Source organism: Rattus rattus, chromosome 6 (genome assembly GCF_011064425.1).
Source record: "Rattus rattus isolate New Zealand chromosome 6, Rrattus_CSIRO_v1, whole genome shotgun sequence".
In the NCBI taxonomy this organism is placed as follows: domain Eukaryota; kingdom Metazoa; phylum Chordata; class Mammalia; order Rodentia; family Muridae; genus Rattus; species Rattus rattus.
In genome coordinates, this window is record NC_046159.1 from 92837506 (window position 1) to 92865181 (window position 27676).

At 46.2% G+C, this 27676-nt stretch overlaps 1 protein-coding gene across 3 annotated transcripts; it reads left to right on the forward strand.

Annotated features, from left to right (window-relative positions):
* Positions 1-115: 115 nt before the first annotated feature.
* Znf777 (zinc finger protein 777) lies at positions 116-27503 on the forward strand. 3 transcript variants are annotated; one of them, XM_032906620.1, is made up of 7 exons: positions 116-324; positions 624-678; positions 3733-4590; positions 6318-6444; positions 11272-11385; positions 22049-22300; positions 25900-27503. In XM_032906620.1, the coding sequence occupies exons 1-7, from the start codon at positions 209-211 to the stop codon at positions 27078-27080; spliced, it is 2703 nt and encodes a 900-aa protein (XP_032762511.1). In that variant the 5' UTR covers positions 116-208; the 3' UTR covers positions 27081-27503. The 3 variants fall into 3 exon arrangements, with proteins under 3 accessions (XP_032762511.1, XP_032762512.1, XP_032762513.1); XM_032906621.1 differs by having other exon boundaries at positions 25903-27503; XM_032906622.1 differs by lacking the exons at positions 116-324; positions 624-678 and adding an exon at positions 1832-2956.
* Positions 27504-27676: the final 173 nt, after the last annotated feature.

Genomic DNA, 27676 nt, shown 5'->3' on the forward strand with positions numbered 1-27676 from the left:
GCGCTCCGACGCCGCCACTGCCGCCCGCGCCCGCCCGCCGAGCGCAGCCGGAGCAGGCCGGGGCCCGACGGTCGCGCAGCTCCGGGTGAGGCCAGGCCGCGCCGCACTGCCAGCCCGCCCACGGCGCCGGGCCTGCGTGGGGCTGCGCGCGGCGGCGGCGGCAGCGGCGGCGGGGACTCGCGCGGCGCGGGCCGGGCGGCGCGGGGCCATGGCCGAGGCGGCCCCGGCTCCGGGAGGGCAGCCCGCGCGCGCACGGACGCGCGGCCTCGGGGCCCCGGGGACTGCCTGCGTGCTCCGGGCTCGGCGGCCCGGCCTGGGGTCTCGGTGGGGGCCGGGCACGGCGACGTTAGCGGGGAGGGGGCGCCCTGGCGGGCTCGCGCGCCCCCTGGGGGGGAGGTCGGCCGGGGCGGGCGGGAGCAGCGGCCGTCCGTGCGAGGCTGCGCGGCCGCACGGTTCCCGGACACGCGGCCCGAGGTGGGGCGCGGGCGGCGCGCTCGCTCCCTGGCTGCGGAGCCGGCGCTGCGTCCGTCGGGGTGACCGGCGGCACGTTTTCCGCAGAGCTCGGCCCCGCGGAACGGCTCCCGGCCTGGGCGCGGTGCTGACGCGGCTCTCCCATTTCGCAGAGCGGAGACACTGAGGCACGGACACCCGGCGGCGACCTGCTCTGCCTGCCCCAAGGTCACGTAGCGAGTCGGCCCGGGCTGGGTGCCCGCAGCCCCGTAGAGGCCTGCCCAGCGTGCTGCGGGCCTGGACGGGGAGGGGCGGCGCTGGCGGTGGCTTCACCAGGGTGGGCAGCCTGGGCTGACCGAGCACGGGCTACGGCCCGTCGGGGGAGGAGGGGAAGGCCGGGCAGCGCCCAGCCCAGCGACTCCGGCGTGGTTAACGGTGTGATCCATAGCCTCTGCGTCAGGAGCACCCCGAGTCAAACTTGGGGTACGATTAAATGGGGTCTGGCGAGTGAGAGGCTAGGAGGTTGATGTGCCTCTTCCGAGGGCCATTCAATAATTAAATGCCCTTCCACCAAACATGCTCTCTGAGGCACCCTGGCTGTGCTAGGCAGGTTTGCTGCATGGGAGTCCGTGCCTTTGAGCCTGTTTCCATGTATACTGGAAGAGATGGGATAGATGGCTTTCTAAAAGCCTCACAGTTCTTAAAATAACAATAACAAAACTCCTGGGAAATAAAATGAAGGGTTTTTTTTTTTTTTCTAACATTCCTTCCTCTGGGCTTAAGTCTTCAACATCGTTTCATGGCATGTAATTCTGAGTGAACCATCCTGGGTCATGTAAGAAAATGGCACAGCTTTTGTAAAAAAAAAAAAAAAGAAAGAAAAGTCAGATGTGTGTCGTTATGTATGTTTCTAGTATGGTAGCATGGATCCTGGAGCTCCTATTCACTAACCACACAAGGGCGGGGAGGAAAAAGACAGGTAGAAGCTGTGAAATGTGGCGCAGAGGAATTCTAACGTTCCTCTCCTGCTAGCAGCTAGCAGCAGCTTGAGAATTTGAGCTTATTCGATTTAGATATGTTTGCTTGAGGGTAAGATCAAGCCACAGGTTTGCTGGAAACTGATGACATTGTATCAGGACTTAGGTAGTGGGGAGAGAGCATACATTGTGACCCCTCACCCCTTTCCCGTATTCCAAATCCCTAAATGGAGGGGGAAAAAAATACCATTTTCTTTTGAGCTCTGGTTCAGGTGGTTAATAAAGAGGTCTTGCCCTGCTGGCTTTTTTTTTTTTTTTTTTTTTTTCCGGAGCTGGGGACCAACCAGGGCCTTGCACTTGCTAGGCAAGCGCCTACCACTGAGCTAAATCCCAGCCCCAGCTGGCTTTTTTTCTTGTTTGAGGTAAAGCCCTGTGTTACTCTGACACCTAACCTGCCCTCCAGGTATTTTCCCCTCTCCCTACTAATTGCAGGCAAATACCCTAGTCCTCCCTCAGGCAGACTGTCTTAATATGCCTATTGTGTTGGCTCCTTTAGCTGTGTGATGTGAGGCTTCCACCTAAGGGCGCTGTCTAGTCTGCTACCAACTTAACAGAGAAGGGTTGAGAGTTAGGGGTCTTTGAACTCTTTCAAGGTTTGCAGAATCTCTCATCTGTTATGTATTTTGAGACCTCATCACTTGCATTAGGCTTCCTAGGGGGTTCTTGACACCACAATAAACAGTATATCTTTAAGGGATAGGGCCCTCATCCCAACATGACCGCTTATTATAGTAAGTCTCTCACAGGTCCGTTTAATCACCAAGCCTTTGATTCAGGACTCAAACCTATCAGCTGCCTCTGTCTATAATTGAGGCCTAGAGGTCACTTACAATCTCTGGAGTCTGTGTTACCTGAGGCAAGGTAGATATAGCCTCTCCTATTTTCAGTGTTTTTGTAGGCTAAGTGTGGATAATAATTCCAGTAGTACCTGTTTCATCAGGTTTTGTAAGGTTTAAATGAGATAGTCTTTTAAAATGCTTAACACAGTTTATGGCACATAATAAATCCTAAATATTTATTCTGCTGATGAGCTCCCATATAACAGAGGTTTGGCTTTTTCAAAGATCTTTAGTAGACAAGGTCTTAAGATCCCATCTTTGGCTTAAAAGTAGGATGCTTCTTTACTGAGTCACCTGTATGTGAACCAATGAGCAAACTAAGAAAGACAGCTATGGAAGGTATGAAGTGGATTTAGATAAGTCTCTGATAGATGGCAAAAGGACCCTCATTACTATCGTGATAATTTTTTTAACTTATCGGGTGACTCATTCAACAGGCATTTACTGAGCACACACTCTAAGACTGGACATAAGGGATATGCTAATTTTCAAGTGAAGAAAATAAGTTTTAATTACCTTCCTTACAGAACACTCATAGGGAGCATAGAAACTGAACAGATTCCTTGAAGGAATATTATGAAGAAAAGAACAAAAATTGTCATGGAAAAATTCCGCTCAGATCCAGTAAAGGTATTGAATGGCTAGGTAACTGAACTGGGCTGCACCTCCCTGGTGGTTTAAGATTTTAACATGGGTATGGCGAGATGGGGACCAGAGTGCCAAAAGAAAATGCATCTTTCTTCTGCTTCAGTCCCCAACGTTCTTGTCATACTCAAAACTAGTTTAATGTCTCATGGCTTCAGCCACCACAGGCCTTTCTTCCTGTTCCCTCCCTCAAGAACCACAATATGGGAGCCCAGCCCAGCAGTGTACCCCTGCCCCAGTGGACCATCTACCTAGGGAAACCTGGGCTCCTGAGGAGGCCGAACTGCCTGCGTTAGCCCTCATCATGTCTCACTGTCCATCACTTGTAACAAAAGCCAGTTGCAATACCACAGGTCCATGTGGCCTCTGCAGCCCTTCCCAGGCGAAGGCGTAGTCACATGGGCAGGCTCTAGTGGATGGGGTAGCAGTGGGCATTGACGGAGCCAACAGCAGAGTGTTCTCATTTCTTCCCAGTACCCTTCACTTCCTGCATGCTCTTCATCACTTTTGGAACATGTAGGGGAAAGATGGCTCTGTAGAAAACAGAAGGTAGCATAGCCATTTTCTATGTGGTGTTCCTAATAGCATCTCACTGATGTCTAGATCAGTGCCACTTTTGGAAGAGATCTACTCTTTTGGACTGTGTCTTATTGCTTCAAACACTGAGAACCTTTTAGTGTGAATGCTTGTCTCTTAGGTTTCTTTTGCCATCTGGACACTGTGACCTTCAATCCTGTCTTTCCTTCTCTCCTTGAACACAGGTCCAGCAGCTGGACATGGAGGACGACCGCTCGTCACCTCTGTCATTCTCCAGAGTTCCACACGAAGAGTCTGTGCATCAGGCCCCTGCCCGGCTCCCTAGAGAAACTGTGTTCTCGTCTTGCATCCTTCCCCCCAAAGAAATTCCTCCTTTGTCTCCCACTGCTCCCCGGCAAGCTGCCCTGCCCCAGACTGACAGTCCTCCTAAGCAAGAGACATCCGGCCAGATGTCACATGTTCTCCAGAAAGGATCTTCACTCCTGTGTCCTGCCACTTCTGAGCAAGACACACCTCACCAGGTATCCCTGGCTTCCCAGGAAGAAACTCACTCCCCTCCCTCAGCTGCTGGTCAAGGGATCCCCTTCCTCTCCCACTCCACCCACCATCAGGACGCTCCACTCCACTCTCCTGAAGCTCCTGAGAAAGACTCACTGACTCTGTCACCCACAGTTCCCGAGACCGACATGGACCCCTTGCTCCAGAGTCCCACTTTACAAAAGGACACTCCCTTCCATACCTCTTCTGCAGCCCAGAAGGAACAGCCACTGCCCACCGCAGAGATCACTCGCTTGGCCGTGTGGGCTGCGGTACAAGCAGTGGAGAGGAAACTGGAGGCCCAGGCCATGCGACTACTGACTCTGGAGAGCAGGACAGGGACAAATGAGAAGAAGATAGCGGACTGTGAGAGAACGGCTGTGGAGTTTGCAAATCATCTGGAGAGCAAGTGGGTTGTACTGGGGACCCTGCTGCAGGAGTATGGGCTGCTGCAGCGGCGCCTGGAGAACATGGAGAATCTGCTAAAAAACAGAAATTTCTGGATCCTGCGGCTACCCCCAGGCAGCAACGGAGAAGTTCCCAAGGTACACCCATTCCATTGGGGGCTTCCCAAGGCTTCCCATCTGCAGGGGACTATGGCCTAGAGATTTAATTCGGTTGAAAGAAAGGGAAAGTGATGGTTGGAAAAGGAAAAACAAGGAGCAAGTGTCCTTGCCTTCCAGTATTGCTTCACCAAGAATGGGGCACACTAAAAGCAAATTATTTCCCTGTTGGTAAAAGCACAAACTGGTAGAAAAGTCCATTCAGAGAGGGGTGAGTAAAGCCCTTCCCAGAGCCTGCGATAGGATGCAGAGAGAGGTCTGTGAGGGCTGACAGAGAGCATGTCCTGTCAGTCCGCCCTCCACACTGATTCTGCTGGTGGTTTCTGGCCACTCTGGTTAATATTGTGGCCAGCATTTGTGGGTTCTTTATTCTTCTACCCTTCTCCCCCCTTTCAACCCAAACCCTAGACAGGCGAGAGAAAAGGATAGAGGGAGAGGGCGATGTTCTCGTTAGCCTACTTCCTGCTGATTTGGATTGTTGAGCTCCTTGGGGCAAGTCTGATCTTCACTACCAGGATAGCTAACTCTTGTTTCTTCTTTACAAGACTATTTTTTAACAACCAACAGCAACCAACAACCCACCCTGCCCCTCGGAGCTGGCATTTACAAACCCTATGAAAGGTTTCCAGAATTTCAGACTTCACGCAGTCTGGCAAATCAAACCCCTACACGAGGCAAATCATAGTCAGCTGCTGTGGACAATCCGAAGCAGCCCCATATCCCACACCTGGGATTAAAATGAAAACACACTCCTATTTCTGTGTTTTTTTTTTTTTAAAGAAACTAAAATTCTCACAACACTGGAAAAAAGAAAATTATATGTGCACTGAACATGAACACTTTTCCTAGCCCTGAATATAGATTTCAACCGCACCCAGTATTCACCTTGAGCAGAATTGCTTAGCATCATTGGATGTCTTAAAGTGCTGGAGCTTTTTATAGGTTTTATGCAAATATTGTGCATATATATATATATGTATGTATATATATATATACACACACATACATACATACACACACACACACATTTCAACATCTGCCAACTCTGGTATCCTGAGGGTTCTGGAACCGACTCCTTGCAGATACTAAGGGACAATTGTACCTATGAGCAGTGCTTAATTGTTTGCCATCAGGCTGGACAGGGAGAAAAATATAGTTTAACTCTTAGGTTTTGTTCTGTTTAGTCTTTTTGTCAGTTTACTTATAAATCCTTAATTTCAGTAAAATTGATTTCAGGAAGTATCCTTAAGCAGCTAAGAAATAGGCTTTAATCTTATTTTCTAGAAGGTTCTAAAGGAACATGAGTGCAGACCAGTTTTCTTTTTGTAACAAACAGACTGAGTCTGTAAGCCATTTCCTCTTGAAAGCTGTTGTACATTAGAACTCTAGGATCTCACTAAAGGCTTCCTGATCTCTGAAGGTCCAGGATGAGGCCCAAGAGTCTACATTTTCAGCAGGTTTCCTGGTGTTCCCTGGTGCTCCATGTTTTAAAGTTAGTGGAAGGATCCAGGCAAGATGAGTCCTCCACTCCTTGGCCAGGGATGTGGCCAGTTTTCAGCAGGGTGTTGTTTAAGCTCCGTACAGCACACAGCCCTGAGCCAGTGCAGGGGAGGAAGGTTTCCCTCTCTAGTCCTAAACAGAGGGAGTGGGGTTTGGCCATCTACGGTGATATCAGTTTGGTCTTTCCTGACCCAGTTGTTTGGTTTCAGGTTCCTGTCACATTTGATGATGTCGCCGTCCATTTCTCTGAGCAGGAATGGGGAAATCTCTCTGAGTGGCAAAAGGAGCTCTACAAGAATGTAATGAGGGGCAACTATGAGTCTCTGGTCTCTATGGGTAAGAGCAAAGGACCGTGACGTGGGTGCGAGGCCTGTGTGTAGGAAATGTGAACAGAAGCTCTTGTAGGGGGAAAGGCAAATATTTGTTTGGCTTTGGTTTTACTTGGTTGTTTGGGGTATGGCACTTGTTTGGGTTTGTGTGTATGTGTTATTTTGTTTTGAGATAGGACTGCCCTGGCTGGCCTGGAACTTGATGTGTAGACCAGGCTGGCCTCAAACTCACTAGTCTCCTCCAGTGTCTACCTCCCTAGTGCTAGGACTATAAGCATGCACTATCTTGCCCAGCAGACAGTTTTAACAGGGTCTTACATTTGAGTAAGGCTGGCCTTGAATTCAGAATTCTGCTGCCTCCACTTCCTGAATGTTGAGATCATACACATGCACTACCTCCCTGGCTTCAAACAGAATTTTACTTGTTTTGTGTGTACATGTATACTGGAGCGTATGCATGTGTGCATGTGGAGGCCAGAGGTCAGTGTCAAACTTCAGCTTCCTTTGTTCTCCTCATTAGTTTTTATGATGATTAGACTGCCTAGTCAGAGTGCTTGTGGGACCTGTCTGCCTCCCTCCCTCTCTGTCCCCACCCCTCCAGCACTAGGGTCACAAACTGGCACTACATCCAAATTTACATGAGTGCTGGGAATCAAACCCTTGTTCTTATTCTTACCGGGCAGGCACTTTACTATCTGAGCTATCTTCCCAGCCCTGCAGACAGAATCGTAAAGAATGCCTCAGACAGGCTAGAGACTGCTCAGTGGTTAAAAGTTCCCGGCATAGACATCAGGTTGCCTACCACCACCTGTAACTTCAGCTCCAGAGGATCTGAATCTCTTCTGGAATCACAACATACATATACATGTAATTTAAAATAAATTTTTTCTTTTAAAAAGACTTAATACAGACAAAAGCCTCTTGTGTCCCCTTGTATGTCAGTATGGCACAAGCAGGCACAGTCTGTCCATGAAGACTCCACACTACTGCTTGGGGCAGCAGAGAAAGAGCAGGCTGGACTGTGGTGGCCTCTCGCCATCAGCATTTTCCCATGCACCCTGCTTAAAACAGTCATTTGTCTAGCAAACTATCATTGAAGACGGGAAAAGACTAGAAGGAAACAAATGTACTGAGGATCTATTGTGTGCCAGGAGGGTGTGAAATGCTTCCCAAGAGTGACATGTAGTGAGGGACTGATGACAAGATTACAGATCTAGCTTTCTTACTCATACAACTGAACACTATCACTTAGGCCTGTGGCCCCAGGATCCTGGTCCCCATCAGGAAGTCCTAGTCTCACCAAAATCTGTCTATGCCAGTGTCTATCAATTCTTCTTTTCATTGAAAACATGAAAGGACAGAAAACTAGGAAGTTGGACTTTCTTCCCTTAGGTATCCTTTTCTCTTGTGTATAGAATTTTTTTACATAGACAAAAGAAAAATCTGAGGGGACTGGTGAGATGAGTCAGCAGATAAAAAGTTTGTTGTGCAAGCACGGGAAACCTAAGTTCAGCTCACCACCACTCACATAAAAGCCAGACACCTCCATGTGTGTGTGTGTATGCAGTGCCGGGGGTGCGGAGACAAGCAGATGCCTGGGGCTTTACTGTCTAGCCAGTCAAGTCAAAACAACTTCAGGCTCAGTGAGAGATCCTATCTCAAAACATGGAGGCAAGTGAAAGATAAAGTCTCTGCCTTCCACGTATGTCCACAGGTGAGCACACCTGCACATCCTCTCCCCCAACCCCGTGAACACACAAGTGAGAAAGAGAAAGGTTTAAATGTTGAGTGCTCTGTTGGGCACGTAAGGTAAAAATAAGTAAGGGTCTGACTAGAAAGAGAGCGAGCTCAACATTTAAAAGCACAGGCCGCTCTTCTAGAGGACCTACCTATATTTGGTTCTCAACATCCATTGGTGGCTCACAACCATTTGTAACTTCAGTTCTAAAGGATCTGTTATACTGTTCTTGCCTCTGTAAGCACCATACACGTGGTGGACAGACAGACATGTAGGCTAAATGCCTTTAGACATAAAGTAGAAGTAAAATCTCCAAAAAATTAAGTTAAAAACGTAATATTTTAAAAATAATTGATTCAGGCAAGAATAATTAATTTTAGATAGAACTTTCCATGGGCTAGCATTACTTTTTAGAAATACATGCTTTTTTTTTTTTTTTTTAACTTGAATATTTCTTATATACATTTCGAAGTGTTATTCCCTTTCCGGTTTCGGGCAAACATCCCCTCCCCCTCCCCTTCCTTGTGGGTGTTCCCCTCCCTACCCTCCCCCCATTGCCGCCCTCCCCCCAACAGTCTAGTTCACTGGGGGTTCAGTCTTAGCAGGACCCAGGGCTTCCCCTTCCACTGGTGCTCTTACTAGGATATTCATTGCTGCCTATGAGGTCAGAGTCCAGGGTCAGTCCATGTATAGTCTTTAGGTAGTGGCTTAGTCCCTGGAAGCTCTGGTTGCTTGGCATTGTTGTACATATGGGGTCTCAAGCCCCTTCAAGCTCTTCCAGTTCTTTCTCTGATTCCTTCAACAGGGGTCCTATTCTCAGTTCAGTGGTTTGCTGCTGGCATTCGCCTCTGTATTTGCTGTATTCTGGCTGTGTCTCTCAGGAGCGATCTACACTTCTGCACTTCTTTGCTTCATCCATCTTGTCTAATTGGGTGGCTGTATATATATGGACCACATGTGGGGCAGGCTCTGAATGGGTGTCCCTTCAGTCTCTGTTTTAATCTTTGCCTCTCTCTTCCCTGCCAAGGGTATTCTTGTCCCCTTTTAAAGAAGGAGTGAAGCATTCACATTTTAATCATCCGTCTTGAGTTTCATTTGTTCTAGGCATCTAGGGTAATTCAAGCATTTGGGCTAATAGCCACTTATCAATGAGTGCATACCATGTATGTCTTTCTGTGATTGGGTTAGCTCACTCAGGATGATATTTTCCAGTTCCAACCATTTGCCTACGAAGAAATACATGCTTTTTAAATACATATGCAATTATGAAAACCTTGCAATTTATAATAGCATAATAAAGAGCGTCTCCTATGCACTCACCCGTGACACCTCACAGAGTGCCACCCCATAGAGGAAGCCACCAGGAGCTTCGCTCATGTTCTGTACATGTGTAAACATACACACAGTGTATGTCCTGTTGTTATACATGCAGTGTGGAGTTTGCCCAAAGGCAACCATTCACTTACAATACCGCATAGATAGACCAGGGGACCTTTATCAGCACCTATAGGCCACAATCCTTGGAAAGAAAGTTCAGTATCCAGGCAAACGTTTTGGTTTTTGTTGTTTTAATGACATGTGTGTCATGTGCATGCCTGGTGCCCATGGAGACCAGAAGAAGGTGCTGGGTCCCCTGGAACTGGAGTTACAGGTATTTGTGAGCCATCATGTGGATGCTGGGAACCTAACCCAGGTTATGTACCAGAAAAACAAGTGTTCTTAACCCCTGGCCTTTCTTTGACCCCCTGAACTCTGGCTTTTGACTGCACTGCTGCTGATCCGTGGGTGCTTCTGTCTCACTCGCTGCAGAATGTTGTGGTAAACAGCCTTATGTATGTGTGCAGTGACCTAGTGTTTGATACGACAGATACCAAGTAGGTTGTGGAATAGAGGATGCACACTGTGGGATCTCCTAAACAGCTGGACCAGTGTCTCTTCTGCGTGTACATGCGGATACCATCTCTCCATGCCCAGTTTATTCTGTCTTAATATCTTTGTGTTTGTTTTATTTTGTTTTTCTGAGACAAGATCATGTAACCCAGCCTGGCCTCAAATGTGCTGACCTTGAACTCCTGATCTTTCTATACCCTGAGTACTTAATCTAAGCAAATATTTGTCCTTTTGATAGATGAAAGAAATGGTACTATCTTTATTCGAGTGTATTTCTAGGGTGATTAGTAAACTTGTGCATCTGTGTTATATAATTACTAGTCATTTGTCTGTCCCTACGAATTATCTACTCATCTTTTACTCTGATTTTCTACTAATTATAAGGGTTGTTTTATATAGTTATGAATATTTACATTTACATATATGAATGTTTACATTTACATATATGATGCATATATATGTGTGTTTCTAATACTTCCTTCTCTTTTTATTTCAAAATAACTATAAACGTTCTGAGGAGTATAAGGACCTGAACCTAGGGCCCCATACATGTTAAACACATACTTTGTCACTAAGCCTCATGTCTGCTCCTTTCTTTTTTCTTTTTTTTTCTGTTTTTAATTTTAATTTAATTTAATTTTATTTTGAGACAGTGTCTCACTTGTAGCCTTGGCCAGCCACAAAGTTACTAAGCAGCCCAACCTAATCTTGAACTCACAGAGCTCTGCCTACCTCTGCTTCCCCAGTGCTGAGATAAGGGTGTGTGCCACCACATCTGAACTCTTGGTTTTTGGAACAGGATCTCAGTCTGTGGCCCAAATTGGCACTGGATTCACAGAGGTTCTCTTTCTACCTCCCAAGTGCTGACATTGCAGGCATGAGTCGTCATGCTTGGCAACCCTTTTTAATATAAGGAACTCTTATCTGTATTTTGTTTTATAAAGTTTACACTTTATCAGGGTTAAGTTTTTACTTCATATAATTTCAACTGTCATGATCCTGTGCAAGTTTCAGTGTCTGCCAGCAGCATGAGACACACACTTAAAGGGCCCAGGAAAAAGAGGTTGAAAACTTGCCCATTTCTTTGCCAGCATAGCCTGTCCCCCAGCAAAGGGGGTATCCTGGGCCATGTCCCTACAGGTGATACCTTACAGCATACAGTGCTCCCTCGGACACAGAATATTTTCTTTCTTCCCTTCTGCCCAGACTATGCAATATCCAAACCAGACCTGATGTCACAGATGGAGCGTGGCGAGAGGCCAGCCATGCAGGAGCAAGAGGACTCTGAGGAGGGCGAGACGCCCACGGATCCCAGTGCTGGTGAGTAGCAGATGGGTGACCCAGGGCCCTGCATCCTGGGTCTTTCAGTATTCAGCCAGCTCCAGTATGGAGCACTGCTGAGGTCCAGAGAGGACCTGAAAGGGTGATACAGTATCAAGCCCTGCAGGAAGGAGGCCTGCAGGTGGTTAGTGTCCCACAGTCTCCAGTAGCCCAGGTAGCTGATAAGTGGGAATGCATAAAGTTCATTGTCTTGCAGTTTTTTTGTTTCCTTTCTGTTTTTGTTGACATGATCCATTCTTATCATCCTTTTTGCAGGAAGAAACTCAGAGTGCATTTTTGTGTTATGCTCTTAGCTCCTAGATTTCCCATACAAGGGCCATGTTCCTGCAGAAGAGAGGACAGGCATGGAGATTGACATGTCACAGTGGTTCAGTAAACACAGCTACAGCCAGTGTCCTCCTCACAGTGGTTGGAGCAGTAGCCTGCATACATTCACTGTGAGTGCTGTCTTGGTGCGTCAGTTTTGTAGGCTCGACTTGGGGATTTTCCTTTGGACTTGCATCACTTGCCCCCTTTTTCAGTGGAAATGTGCCTTTGTCCTTGGTGGGCATATGTAATAATCAGGAGTAATAGTGCATCATTTGGGATCCTGTTGATTGCAGAAAGGAAATAATCCTGTTGGGGAGCTCAATTGAAGACCCCAACAGACAGATGTTATGATTTAACTCAGAGGCAGGGAGGGTTAAGGTGAGAATTGGCCAAAAGCCTGAAATATGGCTGCTGCTCCAGCTAGTTTTGATGTCCAGAGACTGTGTTTGAATAGGGTTGAAAGTAAAAAGCAAATGGCCAAGCCCACTTTGTGCTGAGCTGGGTTTAGTCTGGCATATATGTGCCCATAGCCTGAGCTTCTGCAGAGGCAGTGGCCTTAGAGAAACTGCCTGATGTTGCTGAACTGTGTCGCTTGCTGCACTCATCCCTTCCAGCCCCTGGAGGTGACATCAGTCGGGAGGGCAGGTAACATGAGACGACCACTGTGCCGTGGAGTACTTAGCCAAGCAACTGCTACCTTAGACAGTAGGCATCAGCCTTCCACGTAGTGGAGTAATCTGTCCAGTGTCTTTTCCCTAGCAAGAAGGTGGTAGAGGCGACCCTGAACCAAACCCAGAAGTGCAATTCCAAGCAGGGCATCTAGAAAACTGAGAACTGTCCTAGTTCCACATATGTCAAGAGTGACAGTTTTAATGAATCGCCTCAGTAAATGCACTCAGAGCTTTGGATCCCTAAGAGACCCAAAGAGAATTCAGATATTAACACATGACTGAAAATACTCAGAGTGGTTGTCTTTCATCTGTGTGTCCATCCATTTGTTCCCTTCCCCTGTGTACACAAGCCAGAGCCATGGCAAAAACGTGTGTTCTCATATATATGTTTTAAATATTTTAAAGCAATACATTTGACCTAATAATGTCCTTTCAGAGTCTGTAACATTGAACAGAATCTAAAATATAGTTTAACACATACTATGTATATATTATATGGTGCACTCTGTTACCTCTGATGTCACATTATGAAGGATTTTTATGCCATAGATTTACTTGTTTCTTTATTATTTAATTCATCAGATGCTTTATATATCAAGGCACTATGTCAGTAGCTGGTTTCCCAAGAGGTTCTTGCTCACACTAAGGCTTATTTCCTGCAGTGGAGAAGACCACTGTTAGCAACCACATCTGTACTCTATGAAAACAGTCACTGGCCTGGAGAGATGACTTACCAGCACCCACATCAGGCAGTTCACAACTACCTGATATTACAGCTCTAGGATCCACTGCCGTGTGACCTCCCCAAGCATCTTCATGAATAGGACATGTGCACATCATCTATATGCCACAGATGTACACATAAGCAAAATAAGTCTTAACGAAACAGAAAACCAGTCACTTCCTGTAATAAAGCTGTGACAAGAAGCAGCCAGATTGCAAGACAAAGCACAGAAGACTCTGCTGAGCTTGGGGTCAGAAAGGGCATTATACAGACTGGCAAGGTGACACAACAGGTAAAGGTGCTTGCTGCCAAGCATGAGCGGCTGAGTTCAGTCCGCAGGGTGCACATGATAGGAGGAGAGAGCCAACGCCAACATGCTCTCTGGCCTCAACATGCATATGATAGTAGTTTGCACACATGAAAGCTCACACACACATACACAGAACAAAAATAGAATAAAACCATTTATTAAAGAAGATGGATCTTGGAACATGGAAATTTTAGTAGAGACCTAAATATCAAATAGGTTCTTCAATCCTCGAAAAACTGATTGAAGGGAAGACACTGGAAACTAGTAGACAGCAGTACTTTGAGGCCTTGGCACAGCCCCGTGGGAGCAGTGGCTACTTGCGAGATATGGACTGGCTGTTGAACCAGAAAAACTTAATGACTGTGGATGTGAGTTAAGGGAGTGGAGGGAGTGAAGGGTGACTCCTAGCCTCAGGTAAGACGGACTTGAGGCTTAGATGAAGAGGAAGAGTAAAAATGGCCTTGTGAACTTATGTGGGTTTGGATCCCAGCGAGACACTAAGGAGGAAGCTGCTGAATAAAGCCCAGAGCTTACAAGCAGAGCTCTGAACTAGAGACGGTTGTCATTGGGACATCAAGTGTTAGTGGTGTAAAGAGGAACTGACCAGTCTGTAAAGAGCAAACTGGAAGATTTGGGGATGTGCAATCTGTTGAGCAGAAGGAACCCAAGTCTTGTTTTATTTTAATTAAGGTTTTATGTATGTGAGTATAGTGTGTGTGCAAATTCCTATTTCTGGGTGTGACATCAAAAATCCTCCCCGGGGTTGGGGATTTAGCTCAGTGGTAGAGCGCTTGCCTAAGAAGCGCAAGGCCCTGGGTTCGGTCCCCAGCTCCAAAAAAAAAAACCAAAAAAAAAAAAAAAAAAAAAAAAGAATCCTCCTCAATTGTTCTCCACGTTATATATTGAGGCAGGGTCTTTCTGTTGAACCCAGAGCTTGCTGATATGCCTAGTCTAGACATCCCTGTCCCTGCCTTCCTTGCACTGAGATTACAGGTGGGCCATTATACCCAACCAGCATTTGCATAGGTTCTGGGAATCCAAGTGGTTGCTTACATAGCAAACACTTTAACCATTTAACCATCTCCCTGGCCTGTAGAAGTTAGTCTAGTTCTTCCTCCTAGCCCCATATGCCCAGAAATAACACTCAGTCTCAAAATATATTTACAAATATGTAGTCCATATAGCAAGGCTCTTCTCTGACTAGATCATAACTTAAACTATGGCATTTATTCTAATCTCCATTCATGTGACTGGTTACCTGTACCATGTTGCCATCTCTTCACATCTTCCCCCGGTGAATCTCCTGCCTGGCCCTCCCATAGAATCCTTTCTGCCTCCTAGATGTCCCACCCCCTATCTCCTGCCTAAGCAATAGGCCATCAGATTTATTATTAACAGGTTCCACATTCATACAGACAATAAGATGTTCTCTCTACCCCAGCTCAATTTTAAAACTCACATTTTATTTTGTGTGTATGAGTATTTTGCTTGACTGTAAGTTTGTGCACATACATGCCTGGTGTCCATGGAGTTCAGAAAAGGACACTGGATCCATTGGAACTGGAGTTAGTGACAGTTGGAGCCACCATGTGGGTGCTGGGAATTGAACCCAAGTCCTCTGTAAGAACAAGCACCACCCCCCTTTTTTTATTTGTTTGTTCTGTTTTGTTTGAAATAAGGTTTCTTTATGTAGTCTAGGCTGTCCTAGAACTCACTGTCTACCAGGCAAGCTGTGAAGCATCCTGGATACACCAGAAGGTTCTAGAATTTTACAAGTAGGTGAAACTAAATAAATACCACATGTGTGAGTGCTTTAATAATAGAACTAGACAGCGTGGGAACTGAGGAGAATTTGGAACTGATGTGTGGCCATTAACAGTGAGCCAGGCAATGGCAAAGACGATCATATCTAAAGAGAGAGCCAGCTACAAATGTTAACTGTCCTCCATGGTTCTGCATCATGAGGACCTAGTGGCTGGTGAGGGGATGGTCCTGTCTAATCACATACAGGTGTGTGTTCAGGAGACGGGAGGTGAGAAACATGAAGCTTTCGAATCCCTGGCTACAGAGTGAATTTGAGGCCAGCCTGGGCTACCTGAAACCCTGTCTTAAGGAAAAGGTAGATTGGGGTGGGGTGATGATAATAAATTCTTAAGAGTAACCTTTTTATTTTTTCCAGTTTTCTATAAATATGCTTACACATACATTGTAAATTACAATGAATGCATTCTACTATAAAACAAGCTCAGATAATACAGAAGCACTCTCCTGTTGATAGACATTTAGGGGGCTCTGTTGAAGTTATGTCCTGTTCTTCCTCCTAGCCCCATGCTCCCAGAAATAAGATGCAGACTCAAAATATATTTACAAATACATTGGCCATCTAGCTAGGCTCTTCTCTGACTAGATATAGCTTAAAATATTCCATTTATGTTAACCTACAGTCTGCCATGTGGCTGGTTATCTACGCTCAGGTGCCATGTGTCCATTTCACGTATTCCTGGGTGGATCGCTTGAGACTTGCTCTATCCCAGAACTCTTTCACTCTTTCTACCTCCTGTGTGTCCCACGTTCTATTTCCTGTCTAAGCCATAGTCGATAGACTTTTTTGTCCCCCGTACCCACCCCCCCACCCCCCCGGAGCTGAGGACCAAACCCAGGGCCTTGTGCTTGCTAGTCAAGCACTCTACCACTGAGCTAAATCCCCAACCCCTTTGTCGATAGACTTTTTAATTGACAGGTGGTGCATCTGTACAAAACACAAGATGTTCTTTCTACAGGGCTCACAATTTTAGTGCATCAGTAAAGACCCTTATAAGTAGATAGATCCCTGCAATGATCTAAAACTTTCAGAAATGGATTTTCTAGATCAAAGGATATACACATACAAACATTTACTAGATATTGGCAAATGCCCTTCAACTACTACCCCAGTCTATTTACCTTCATCTAAATGTGAGAATAATGCCATACACCCTGGCCAATAATTGGTTTTTAGCTTTGTGTAACTTGTAGAAGCTATGGGTATGAACCAGTGGTTCTCAATCTTCCTAATGCTGCAACCCTTTAATACAGTTTCTCATGTTATGGTGACCTCCAACCATAAAACTATTTTCTTGCTGCTCCATAACTGTAATTTTGATACTGTTATGAATTTTAATATAGCTATCTGATATGCAACCTCTGTGAAAGGGTCATTCAACCCCAAAGAGGTCACAACCCACAGCTTAAGAACCACCAGTATAAACAGAAGAATAGTACTCATGCATGAAGTCTCACCTTTGTGTCTTATTCTGTTATAGCCCCCAGGCTGACCTTGAACTCCTGATCCTACCTCCTCTAGCTCTCCCAACTGCTACTATGCTAAGCTGTAAAGGCTGTGCTGGGCGTGTCGGTTCTTTAAATATTAGTGACATGCTAGGCATGGTGATGCACGCCTGTCCCAGCAGTGGAAGACTGAGGTAAACAGAGCTCTGTGAGGTCTAGGCTGGACTACATAATTAGACCTCTCTCTCGAAAAACAAAACCAAAAGTATTATCTCTTATCTGTCATATCTATAAAAGAGATTTCCTTAATTTTGGGAATACTTTTATATATAGTATTAATATTTGTGTTATAATTATTTTAAGTTTTTAATGAATTGAGATTAATCAGTCATTTTATGTTATCTGGGTTTCATATCAACTACAGAAATATTGAGGCATTTTACTCAGTAAATACTATGAACATAATATGCTGTGTTCTTAGGCCTGTGAGCTTACTAAAAACTGTTAGAAGTTAATTAGGAAGATGAGGAAATTGGAGCTCAAGGCCAGACTAGACAACTAAGTTGCTATCTCAAAAGTAAAAAGAGGGGTTTGGAGAGATGACTCAACAGTTAAGAGCACTGACTGCTCTTCCAGAGGTCCTGAGTTCAATTCCCAGCAATCACATGATGGCTCACAACCATCTATTATAGGATCTGATGCCCTCTTCCAGTGTGTCTGAAGACAGCTGCAGTGTACTCCTATATGTGAAATAATATATCTTTTTTTTAAAAAAGTAAAAACACGGAGCAGGGTTCCATGGTTCACAACTTTAATCACAGCGCCTGGAAAGCTGGCAGACAGATTTCTGTGAGTTCAAGTCCAGTCCAGGATAATCAGGATTCCAGAGAGATCCTGTCTCAGAATAAAGAGGGCTGAGGTTACAGATCAGTACTCAAACACAAAAGTCTCTAGACTTAATCCTAACCTCCCCCGAAAAAAACCCCCAAAATATTTGAAATATAAAGTTTTTGCCCTAGGGAACAAAAAAATACCAAACAAAGAATATTTTAACTAAGTTTCTTCAAATATAACACTGCATAAGCTCCATTAACAAGTAATCCTTTATATATTAAAAATCAGCCCAAAGGATTGAGTTTTCCCATTTCATAACAGTTTTTATAAAAAGTGACTACAGAGATTGAGAAGCAGTCACAGATAGGTACAGTGACACGTGTGTGTCACCCCAGGTCCTCAGATTCAGTGATGCAGCTGTTTGGTCTTTTCCTGTTCCATCCCGGTTCCTGAGTAATGGCGTGGTGCTTACTTATTTACGAATGGCCTTATGATCTTGAGCTAGGCTTGCTCCCCAACTAGCTTATATTAATCCATTCATACTGTTCTGTGTATACCATGTGGCTGATTAGTTACCTCTCCTCAGTTCCGTACATCTAACTCCCTCCAAGTCTCAGTGGCAAATCTCCCTGAGCCTAACTCTCCCAGAGTCCTGTCTCTTTTCCAGATGTCCCACCTTCTAATCCTGACTCAGCTAACTGTCCCTCAGGTTGTGTCCACACAAGAGCATGCACATGGACAGCTGTGATAAAATAACAAAATATTGGCATAGCAGCACAGACCTGTAATCCCAGCACTTGTGATGCTGTGGCAAGAGAACCTGAAGTTCAAGGTGGTCAGCCTGGGCTACATAGCAAAAAATTTAATAGCAGAAGCTCATAGTTGATATGGACCTAGAACATTTAATGGTTTGTGTGACTGACCACCCAGCCCCTCACAGGGGCATGTGAGGCCTCAAAGGTCTGCAGACAGCTGTTCCTCAGCTCAGTTAGTTGTAAAATGTACACACCCTGGCTTTTCTCTAGTACAAAACTAATATGATTTCATTATTTACACATAAGGTGTATGTCTCAAAAATTAAAAAGTAAAGCGTGGGCTGGGAGCACAGCTTAGTGATACACGTGTCTGACTTTCATGAGATCCCAGGTTCCATCCCAAGGACCACAAAAGATGAGAAGGCACCTCCTGTCTTACCAGTCTTACATGGAGATCTCTGAGGTGTAAACCTCTGGGTCACCACCTAGATCATCCAGACTGGCAGAGGACCTTGGACCTGTATGGCAGTCCTATTGCAAGTTAGGTTTTTTCCAATATTTTGCTTTCAACAAAATTAAAAGAACATAGTTCAGCTGTCAGCCAATGGGTCATTAAGAACAATTCGTGATACTATGTTAACCACATGATTTTTGTAGCATGTAATTCAGGGTAAATTCAAAGACTCAAGTGGTGTTTCCTAACTGCACACACTCCAACCTACCCACATGCTGCTGTAAATGGAGTTCCACAGGGCCTGCATCTATGAAAAGCAAAGGACAGAGCAGGCCTGACTCTGATCTGTCCTGTAGTAAGAGTTTGTGTTCATTCTCTACGAAGTGAGCTTACCTGTCCTTAGAAGAGATTCATTTCCAGAGTTTCTTGTTTTCCATATTAGATGGCTGTTTATCATTCTGAATAGTCATCACTGAGGATAACTTCAGCCAGGAAGAAGTGAACATGCACAATCTTGTGGTTATTAGAAATGAAGGCAATGTTATCTTTCAATTTATAGAGGCATTTTTGTGGCTGATGAGGTAATCAGCAAAAGGCTTCTAAGAGTGAAAGTGTTAGGATAACTGTTAGCAATCTGTGGGTAAAGTGGGATTGGAAACAGAGGCTCGGAGAGGAAAGGGAGTCGAGCCCAGCTGTCCAAGAGGAATTATCTGAGCACTTTTAAAGCAATTAATGATGGATTTAAAACTTCTGGGGATGTTAGATTCCATTGGTGACATTAGGTTTTGAGGGAATAGCTTATTTCTATCTCAATATTTACTCCACAAATCACATTTTTGTTGTAACTTTTTTAGGCCACCTTACTGTATCCCAGGCTGGTCTCAAACTAGTAACATCCCTCTGTCCCAGCATCCCAAGGGTCACAATGGTGACCAGTTTGCCTAAATGTTTATTCACAAAGATCCAGAGAGACCATAGTTTTTAAATTTTGTTTTAGGGAATAAATATGTAAAATACTTTCAGGAGTTTATTCAATTAGGGAAGTCATGTTTCTGGGAGGATGTAATAATTTAATATAGGCTTGAAGGCACAACCCATAGGACTTGCAGGGTAAAAACAAGCAACACGAGTGGATATAGGTTGAAGGAGGGAGGATTGGAGGAGTAATTTATACAGGAAATAGTTGTGCATTTGTAATATGCCCCTATATTCCCATTACTTGGGAGGTAAAGGTAAAGAAAATCAAAGTTCGAGGTCAGCCTGGGCTTTACCCTGAGTTCCAGCCTAGCCTGAGCTGCAGAGTAAGCCCTTGAAGCTAGACAAGAAAGCAAGTCTGTGTAGCTTACAGTTCTGCCTTCCAAGAGCCTGTGGCCAGCACCTCATTACTCTTAGAAGCCCCGGCCACATCATAGTGTGGCAGATGTATCCTGAGGATGAGAGGAAGAAAAAGTCATGACTAAGCCAGCATCCCTGCCTTCACAAGAGCCATGCCCCCGGTCTAGCTGTCTTTAACACCCCTCTGTCTCAGGGGGTGTTAAAGGTGGCATGTGAACCTTTAGAAAATACTCAAAATGTACCCAGACCACCAGGACTGGTAGTGTGGGAGGCTGAGGTCACAAATTTAAGACCTGACTACATTGGAGTGAGTTCAAAGACAGCATGGAAAATTTAACAGGAGCCTCTCTCAAAAGTGAAAAATAGGAGCTAGAGAGACAGCCCAGTGCTGAGGAGCACATGCAGCCAAAGGTGACCTATACTCTTGATGGGTCCCAAGGGCAAGCTTATCTCTAGGGGAAAAAAAAAATAGGTGGCACTCACTACACAAAAATCCTTCTAAAGGACCAATAGATAAGGGAAATGATATTCAAACTACCCTCTCCAAGAAATAGCTTAGCCAAGCCTGTTGGTACATGCCTGTAATCCTAGCACCCAGGAGGCAGAGGCAGGCAGATCTCTGAATTCCAGGCCAGCCATGGCTACACAATACCTTGTTTCAAACAACAAAAACAAAACAAAGAAAAGAATAGAATCAAAATCTAAATAAGTTGCCACTTTTTATATTCGTTGAAAAAAATGAGCATATTCATTCATTGTTGTCAGGGGTGTGGGGAAAGGATCCCCTAGTGGGAGGATGAGCTGTCATGGCCATTGAGAAGCAATCTGGTAACAGCCACCAAAATTAAAAATACTTAACCTTTGGATTCTGTGGTCACATTGCTAAGCGACTCATAGAAATGCAACGCTTTTATTATTGGGGGTGTAAGCAAATGTTGTAGTATTGTTTTACTGTAGCAAAAGATAAGAACCAAGAGTTTTTTCTTTTCTTTCTTTTCTTTTTCTTTTTTCTTTTTTTTCTTTTTTTTTTTTTTTTTTTTTTTTTTTTTTTTTTTTTTGGAGCTGGGGACCAACCCAGGGCTACCACTGAGCTAAATCCCCAACCCCAAGGTTTTTCCATTTGGGAATAATTTAATAAATTATAGCATGAGCCAGAGTGACATTTGCATCATTTTAAAGAGTGGTTAGCACCATAGGAAATCAGCATAAAGGAATTTCTATGTTTGATCACAGAGGAGGAAAAGAGGCTGTTTTATTTTACCCCAACAATGACCCAAGGAAAAATAAATGTGTATAAGCTGATGTGAATTGTCTGAATAATCATGGATGCAATTTTGGTTAATACTGGAGCTATCTTCATGGGCCTGACGGAGAAGTGAGAGGAGAAAGCTAATTATTAGAGAAAATAGGTGGCACCGAAGAGCAAACATGTGTCATGTCACTGTTTGCATAGAATGATGCTGTATCTATAAAGCCCATCTGAAGTTGGTCTATAGACTGGAACAAGTAAATGCGAATGTTACAGCCGTGTATCTAACGGTGTTCTGTCTAACCGACAAAAGCCAAACATCCCGCTCACAGTCGTGCAGTGTGCTGGACGATAATGTGGTCTAGGTGAAGGGCCTCCTGCAAGTGTGCCTCTCAGAAACAGGCCAGAGTGAGGAGACAGCTCACCTTTTTATGGTCTTTGGTATGTGAATAGACCAACAAGGAAAACTGGGTTTTGGCTGCCTGACTTGGAAAGTAAAATGATTTTCTAAACAATTTGTAGAGAATAAAGTTTTAATCTATTGTAACTTGACTCTAATTTGTATTAGCATTCAAGACTACAACGTGTCCAGAAAATTCTTTCTGCTCACCATTAACTCTATTGTATTTTTTAGGGTCTCTTTTTAAAAAAAGACCAGTTGGAATGTAAATGCTAGGACTGTAGAAACCTGGGGATGTGCCATGACTGCTCTGTGTGTCCTCACCTTCCCTCAGCACATGATGGCATCGTGATTAAGATCGAGGTGCAGACCAACGATGAGGGCTCAGAAGGTCTGGAGACACCAGAGCCGCTGATGGGACAAGTGGAGGAACACGGCTTTCAGGACTCAGAGCTGGGTGACCCCTGTGGAGAGCAGCCAGACCTGGACATGCAGGACCAAGAGAACGTGCTAGAGGAGTCCACTGAAGGCTCCAGTGAGTTCAGTGAGCTCAAGCAGATGCTGGTGCAGCAGAGAAACTGCACGGGTAAGTTCTGGGTGGGTGGGGCTGCTGAGGGCCGGCTCCTAGGACATGGTCCTAATAAATTGAGAATGTATTAGCATCTCCTACCTAGCAAAGAAGTTGTTCTGCTCAAGATTGGCTCAAACAAGAATTCAAAGCAAATGAGGTCAGAAACATGTCCAAGGTCATACAGGTAGTGGCAGAGCTCCAGCTTCCTTGCCATTCATCCCAGCACCATTATGCATTTGGAGTTTGCTACTTCCGTTTTGCTTTGTTTGGGTGGGGATGTCGATTTTGAGAAAAAAGTCTACCTAAGTAGCCCAAGCTAGCCTCCTGGGTGCTGGGATTAAGTGTGTGCTAACCCCTGCAAGAAAAGCATGTTTCTTTTTTTTTTTTTTTTTTTTTTTGGTTCTTTTTTTTGGAACTGGGGACCGAACCCAGGGCCTTGCCCTTCCAAGGCAAGCACTCCACCACTGAGCTAAATCCCCAATCCCGAAAAGCATGTTTCTTAAAAAACATCTCTGGGGCAGTCCTTGTGAGCTGCTACGAGGGTCCACTGGCTCTGCCAGCTTGTCTGAGTCCAACCTAGGAAGGGGTAATTCTTCCTTTTCACCTCCCTGTCCGTCTCCCTGCAACTGGCCAGCCTCTCCCCGCCTAATTCAGACAGCACAGCTTTCCTCCTTCACTTCTCCACCCTACCCCCAGCCCCCTCTAAGCAGCTGCTAAGATTGACAGCTGCCTGCCTGCCTGCCCTGGGGACTCCTGTCTTCTTTGGTAGACTCTGGACATAGAGCTTGGGTTTTGGGGGCTTTTGGGGTTTTTTGTTTTTGTTTTTGTTTTTTGTTTTTTAAAACAAATCTACTCTCATTTACTCTCCATTAGTTTAAATCCAGGATGGGTACAGCATCACACAGATTCTGTGTTCAGTGGCCTTTGCAGGAAGGTTGCTTCGGCATTTGGCACAAATCATACCATCATAGAGCTTGTTAACTCCATAATCACATGTCCTCATTCAGTCCCCATGAGGGCAGCATTGCAGCAAGGCACTTGGTGCTGATCCTGGGACATCCTTCATGACAGCTTTTCTGCTGCCCCAGTTCTCACTGGATGGCTAGATGTTTGTGGTTTGTTTGTTTTTTAGACCAAGGGTTTCCAGTTATAGCTTAGATTGGCATTATTCTTGGTCCTCCTGCTTCGGCCTCCCAAGTGCTGGGAGTACATGCATGTACCCTCCACATGGTTATAATTGGTATGTTTTCAATTAATAAAAACCTCATGGCAACCTTGGTCAAGTGATCAGGATCTAATGCTTACATTCAGATGAGAGCGCAGCGGCCAGGTGTGGCTACGGCTCACACAGCACACCTGTGCTGCCCACTGAGCACCGCAGTTTACACGCTAGAGCAGATTTCTCAACCTTCCTAATATGGCACCCTCTAATACAGTTCTTCAGGTTGTGATGACTTCAACCATAAAATATTTTTGTGGCTACTTCACAACTGTAATTTTGCCACTGTTACGAATCCTAATGTAAATATCTATGTTTTCTGATAATTTTAGGCAACCCTTGTGAAAGGGTGGTTTGACTCCCAAAGGGGAGATCCATTGCTTTAGAAGTTCTACAGTACGTGTGCCAGAGGAGTCACCAAAAACAAACGCAAAACACTGAACAAGACAGGACATGGTGGCCCAAGCCCTTTAATCCCAGCACTTGGGCACTTGGGAGGAAGAGGCAGGTGGCTCTCTTGAGTTTGAGGCCAGCCTGATCTACATAGGACAGCCAGAGCTGCAGAAAAACTCAGTCTCTAAAACACACACACACACACACACACACACACACACACACACCTGAACAAAAACATGAGCCCCATTATGCCACAGGCATTGCTTCCTTTACTTTGCCTGTCAGTGAAGGCAAACCAGATGGCCTGTGACCTGTTACTTTACTTAGAAACATCCTTTGGTTTCTGGGCTTGGATACCCCAGCGGTGAAATGTGGCCATACTTGCTTGACTTTGTCCTCTTCCAGCTCAGGTTAAGAGGACAGGTTAAAATGCTTTAGAAAAGATCTCATTAGAAATCAAAAAAATGGGCTGGAGATGTGGCTCGATGGTTAAGAGAACACACTATTCTTGTAGAGGACAGAATTTAGTTCCCAGCACCTGTAACTCCAGCTCCAAGACCATCTGACAGCTCTGGCCACCATGGCCTCCTGCATTTGTGTGTGTATATATACATATGTATGCACACACACAGAGCCACACACGATTCACAATTGAAAGATAATTTTTAAAAATCTGGTATACCACATGGTCAGTCCTAAAAACATACATACAAGTAATATTTTACAGACTGAGTAGGTTACATTTAGGAATATTCACACAGACACACATGTATATGTATGTAATTGCAACTTCAAAGGAAGCCATTAATTTGAAAGATAGCAAGGAGAGCTTGGAGAGAGGAAAGGGAAGGAAAAATGTTTTAATTTTCACAAACCAAAAAATATCTCAGCTTGGTGGCCCATACCTTTAATCCCAGCACTCAAGGCAGAGACCAGCAATGTCAGCCAGGGCTACACAGAGACCCTGTCTCAAAAACAAAACAAAAGAGCTCCAATTAACACTGGTTAGGAAATTCCAGATGACTGACTAAAAATCACCTGAAGAAATTCAAATGAGTTAGAAGTTGCTTAGGTTCTCAGGAGCCCTAGTTAGGTCCGTGGGGACAAGTGGGGCTTGGAGGTAAAGGGAATCCACCAGTCACGCATGTGTGGTAGGTACTGCACTCTGGAGAAGGCCTAAGGCTGGTGTTTTAAAAGCACCTTGTTCCTGGCTGCACAATGAGACCTGCCTCACATTCCAAGTCGCCACAGAAGACAGAGACTAATGTCCCCAAAGAGAAGCTCAGTTGGTGTTGAATGTCACTCACAGGTCAGGATCACAAAAGAAGACAGGGACTGAGAAGTAGTAGGGAAGAAATGATAGCGGTGGGTGAATGAAGGCACGGTGGGTGAATGAGGGCCCGGTGGGTGAATGAGGGCACAGTGGGTGAATGAGGGCACGGTGGGTGAATGAGGGCACGGTGGGTGAATGAGGGCACGGTGGGTGAATGAAGGCACGACGAGAAAAGCCCGGCTGGGCTCAGGAGGCAGAGCCATGCAGAGGGAGAAGATGTCAGGTCCGCAGTGCAGGCTGTAACCACTGGCAGGTACAGCCCCAGGCGCTCCAGAAGCCCAAGTGGGCTTCACTGGCTCACAGACCTGAGTCCTTGAAAAGGGCAAGCTCAGGCAGGGAGTAGTAGTTCCTGAGGCTGGTTCCCCACTGGAGACTAGTCCTCCAGCAGCTTCCCATTATGACTGCCAGGAGGCTGAGAAGCCGTTACCCCTGCTTCTTTTCCAGAACCCTGTGAAGCTCTGAGTTTCATGTTGTTGTCTGATGGTAGGAATCATGGGACAGGAAACTCGATTTCCTGAAAGGAGGAAAGTGGACAAATACATGTGTCTACGTGTGTGTGAACTTGTGTAGCACAAAGTGTGTTGGTGAGGTTGAAGCCATGTTGAACTTATCCAGGATATTGGGTGTTCTAGACAATAGCTAAATGCTTTCTTTTTAACCTTGGAGCAGAGGGGATCGTGATAAAGACAGAGGAGCAGGAAGAGGATGAGGAAGAGGAAGAGGAGGACGAGCTGCCACAGCACTTGCAATCCCTTGGGCAGCTGTCTGGGAGGTACGAGGCCAGTATGTACCAGACTCCCCTCCCTGGGGAGATGTCCCCCGAGGGCGAGGAAAGCCCCCCACCCCTGCAATTAGGCAACCCAGCAGTGAAGAGGCTGGCACCCAGCATTCATGGGCATACACATGGGCATGGGCATGGTGAGCGGCATCTGGGTGAGAACCGTGGGAACTCCAGCCAGCAGCAGCGAAACCGGCGTGGTGAGCGGCCCTTCACTTGCATGGAGTGTGGCAAAAGCTTTCGGCTGAAGATTAACCTCATCATCCACCAGCGTAACCACATTAAGGAGGGGCCCTATGAGTGTGCCGAGTGTGAGATCAGCTTCCGCCACAAGCAGCAACTCACGCTGCACCAGCGCATCCACCGAGTACGCAGCGGCTACGCCTCCCCTGAGCGCGGATCAGCCTTCAATCCCAAGCACTCGCTCAAGCCGCGTCCCAAATCGCCTAGCTCAGGCAGTGGTGGAGGCCCCAAGCCCTACAAGTGCCCAGAGTGTGACAGCAGCTTCAGCCACAAGTCAAGCCTGACCAAGCATCAGATCACACACACGGGCGAGAGGCCCTACACATGCCCAGAATGCAAGAAGAGCTTCCGTTTGCATATCAGCCTGGTGATCCACCAGCGCGTGCATGCTGGCAAGCACGAAGTCTCCTTCATTTGCAGCCTGTGCGGCAAGAGCTTCAGCCGCCCGTCGCATCTGCTGCGCCACCAGCGGACTCATACCGGTGAACGGCCCTTCAAGTGCCCGGAGTGTGAGAAGAGCTTCAGTGAGAAATCTAAGCTCACTAACCACTGCCGCGTGCACTCGCGCGAACGGCCGCACGCCTGCCCTGAGTGCGGCAAGAGCTTCATCCGCAAGCACCACCTGCTGGAGCACCGGCGCATCCATACGGGTGAGCGGCCCTACCACTGCGCTGAGTGTGGCAAGCGCTTCACGCAGAAGCACCACCTGCTGGAGCACCAGCGAGCGCACACGGGCGAGCGGCCCTACCCCTGCACGCACTGCGCTAAGTGCTTCCGCTACAAACAGTCCCTCAAGTACCACCTGCGGACCCACACGGGCGAGTGAGCATGCGCCCCGCCCCTGCCCCGGCCAGATGCGCAGCCAGGTGCAAGGGTCTAAGGCCCCTGGGACAGGTACCTCGGCTGCCCCCAGACTGAGCTCAGTGGGCGGGAGCGGGGCGCCCCAAGCCCTTCTGCTGTGAACCCTTCTCCTCTCCCGTCCCTTCTCCCCAGGACGGGGTAGTGAAACCAGGTCGCTTGTTGCCTGCTTCCCCAGGGCCCCTGGGGGGAGCGCTTGGGCCTGGGGAACCCCTTCAGGCTGTTAATTTCCTTGACAATAAAATGGATGAAAACAATCTGCACGGGGGCAGTGATTTGGCTGCCAGCCACTCGCAGGCGCGATGCAGGGCCATTTAGTCGGGAATAGAACTTTCTAATTACCTTTTGGATACTGTGGTTCTATTTGATAATAATAGAGTAATTTTTAAAAGACGAGTGTTTCCTGTTTGCTGTTCTTGTTTGGTTTGTAAGGGGAGGGGCTGAAGTGGCCCAAGGTACATGTGCCCAATATCAGTTGACAGACAACCAATCTTTTCTCAAACTCATTGTCTGCTGGATGGAGGAAAATTGGTGCTGCTGACTATAAAATTTGAAGGAGGGACG

Coding starts and splice junctions, on each gene's coding strand:
- Znf777 (XM_032906620.1), top strand. CDS start 209: ATGGCCGAGGCGGCCCCGGCTCCGGGAGGGCAGCCCGCGCGCGCACGG. Junction 679..3,732: donor CCTGCTCTGCCTGCCCCAAG/GTCACGTAGCGA, acceptor CCTTGAACACAG/GTCCAGCAGCTGGACATGGA. Junction 11,386..22,048: donor GCCCACGGATCCCAGTGCTG/GTGAGTAGCAGA, acceptor ACCTTCCCTCAG/CACATGATGGCATCGTGATT.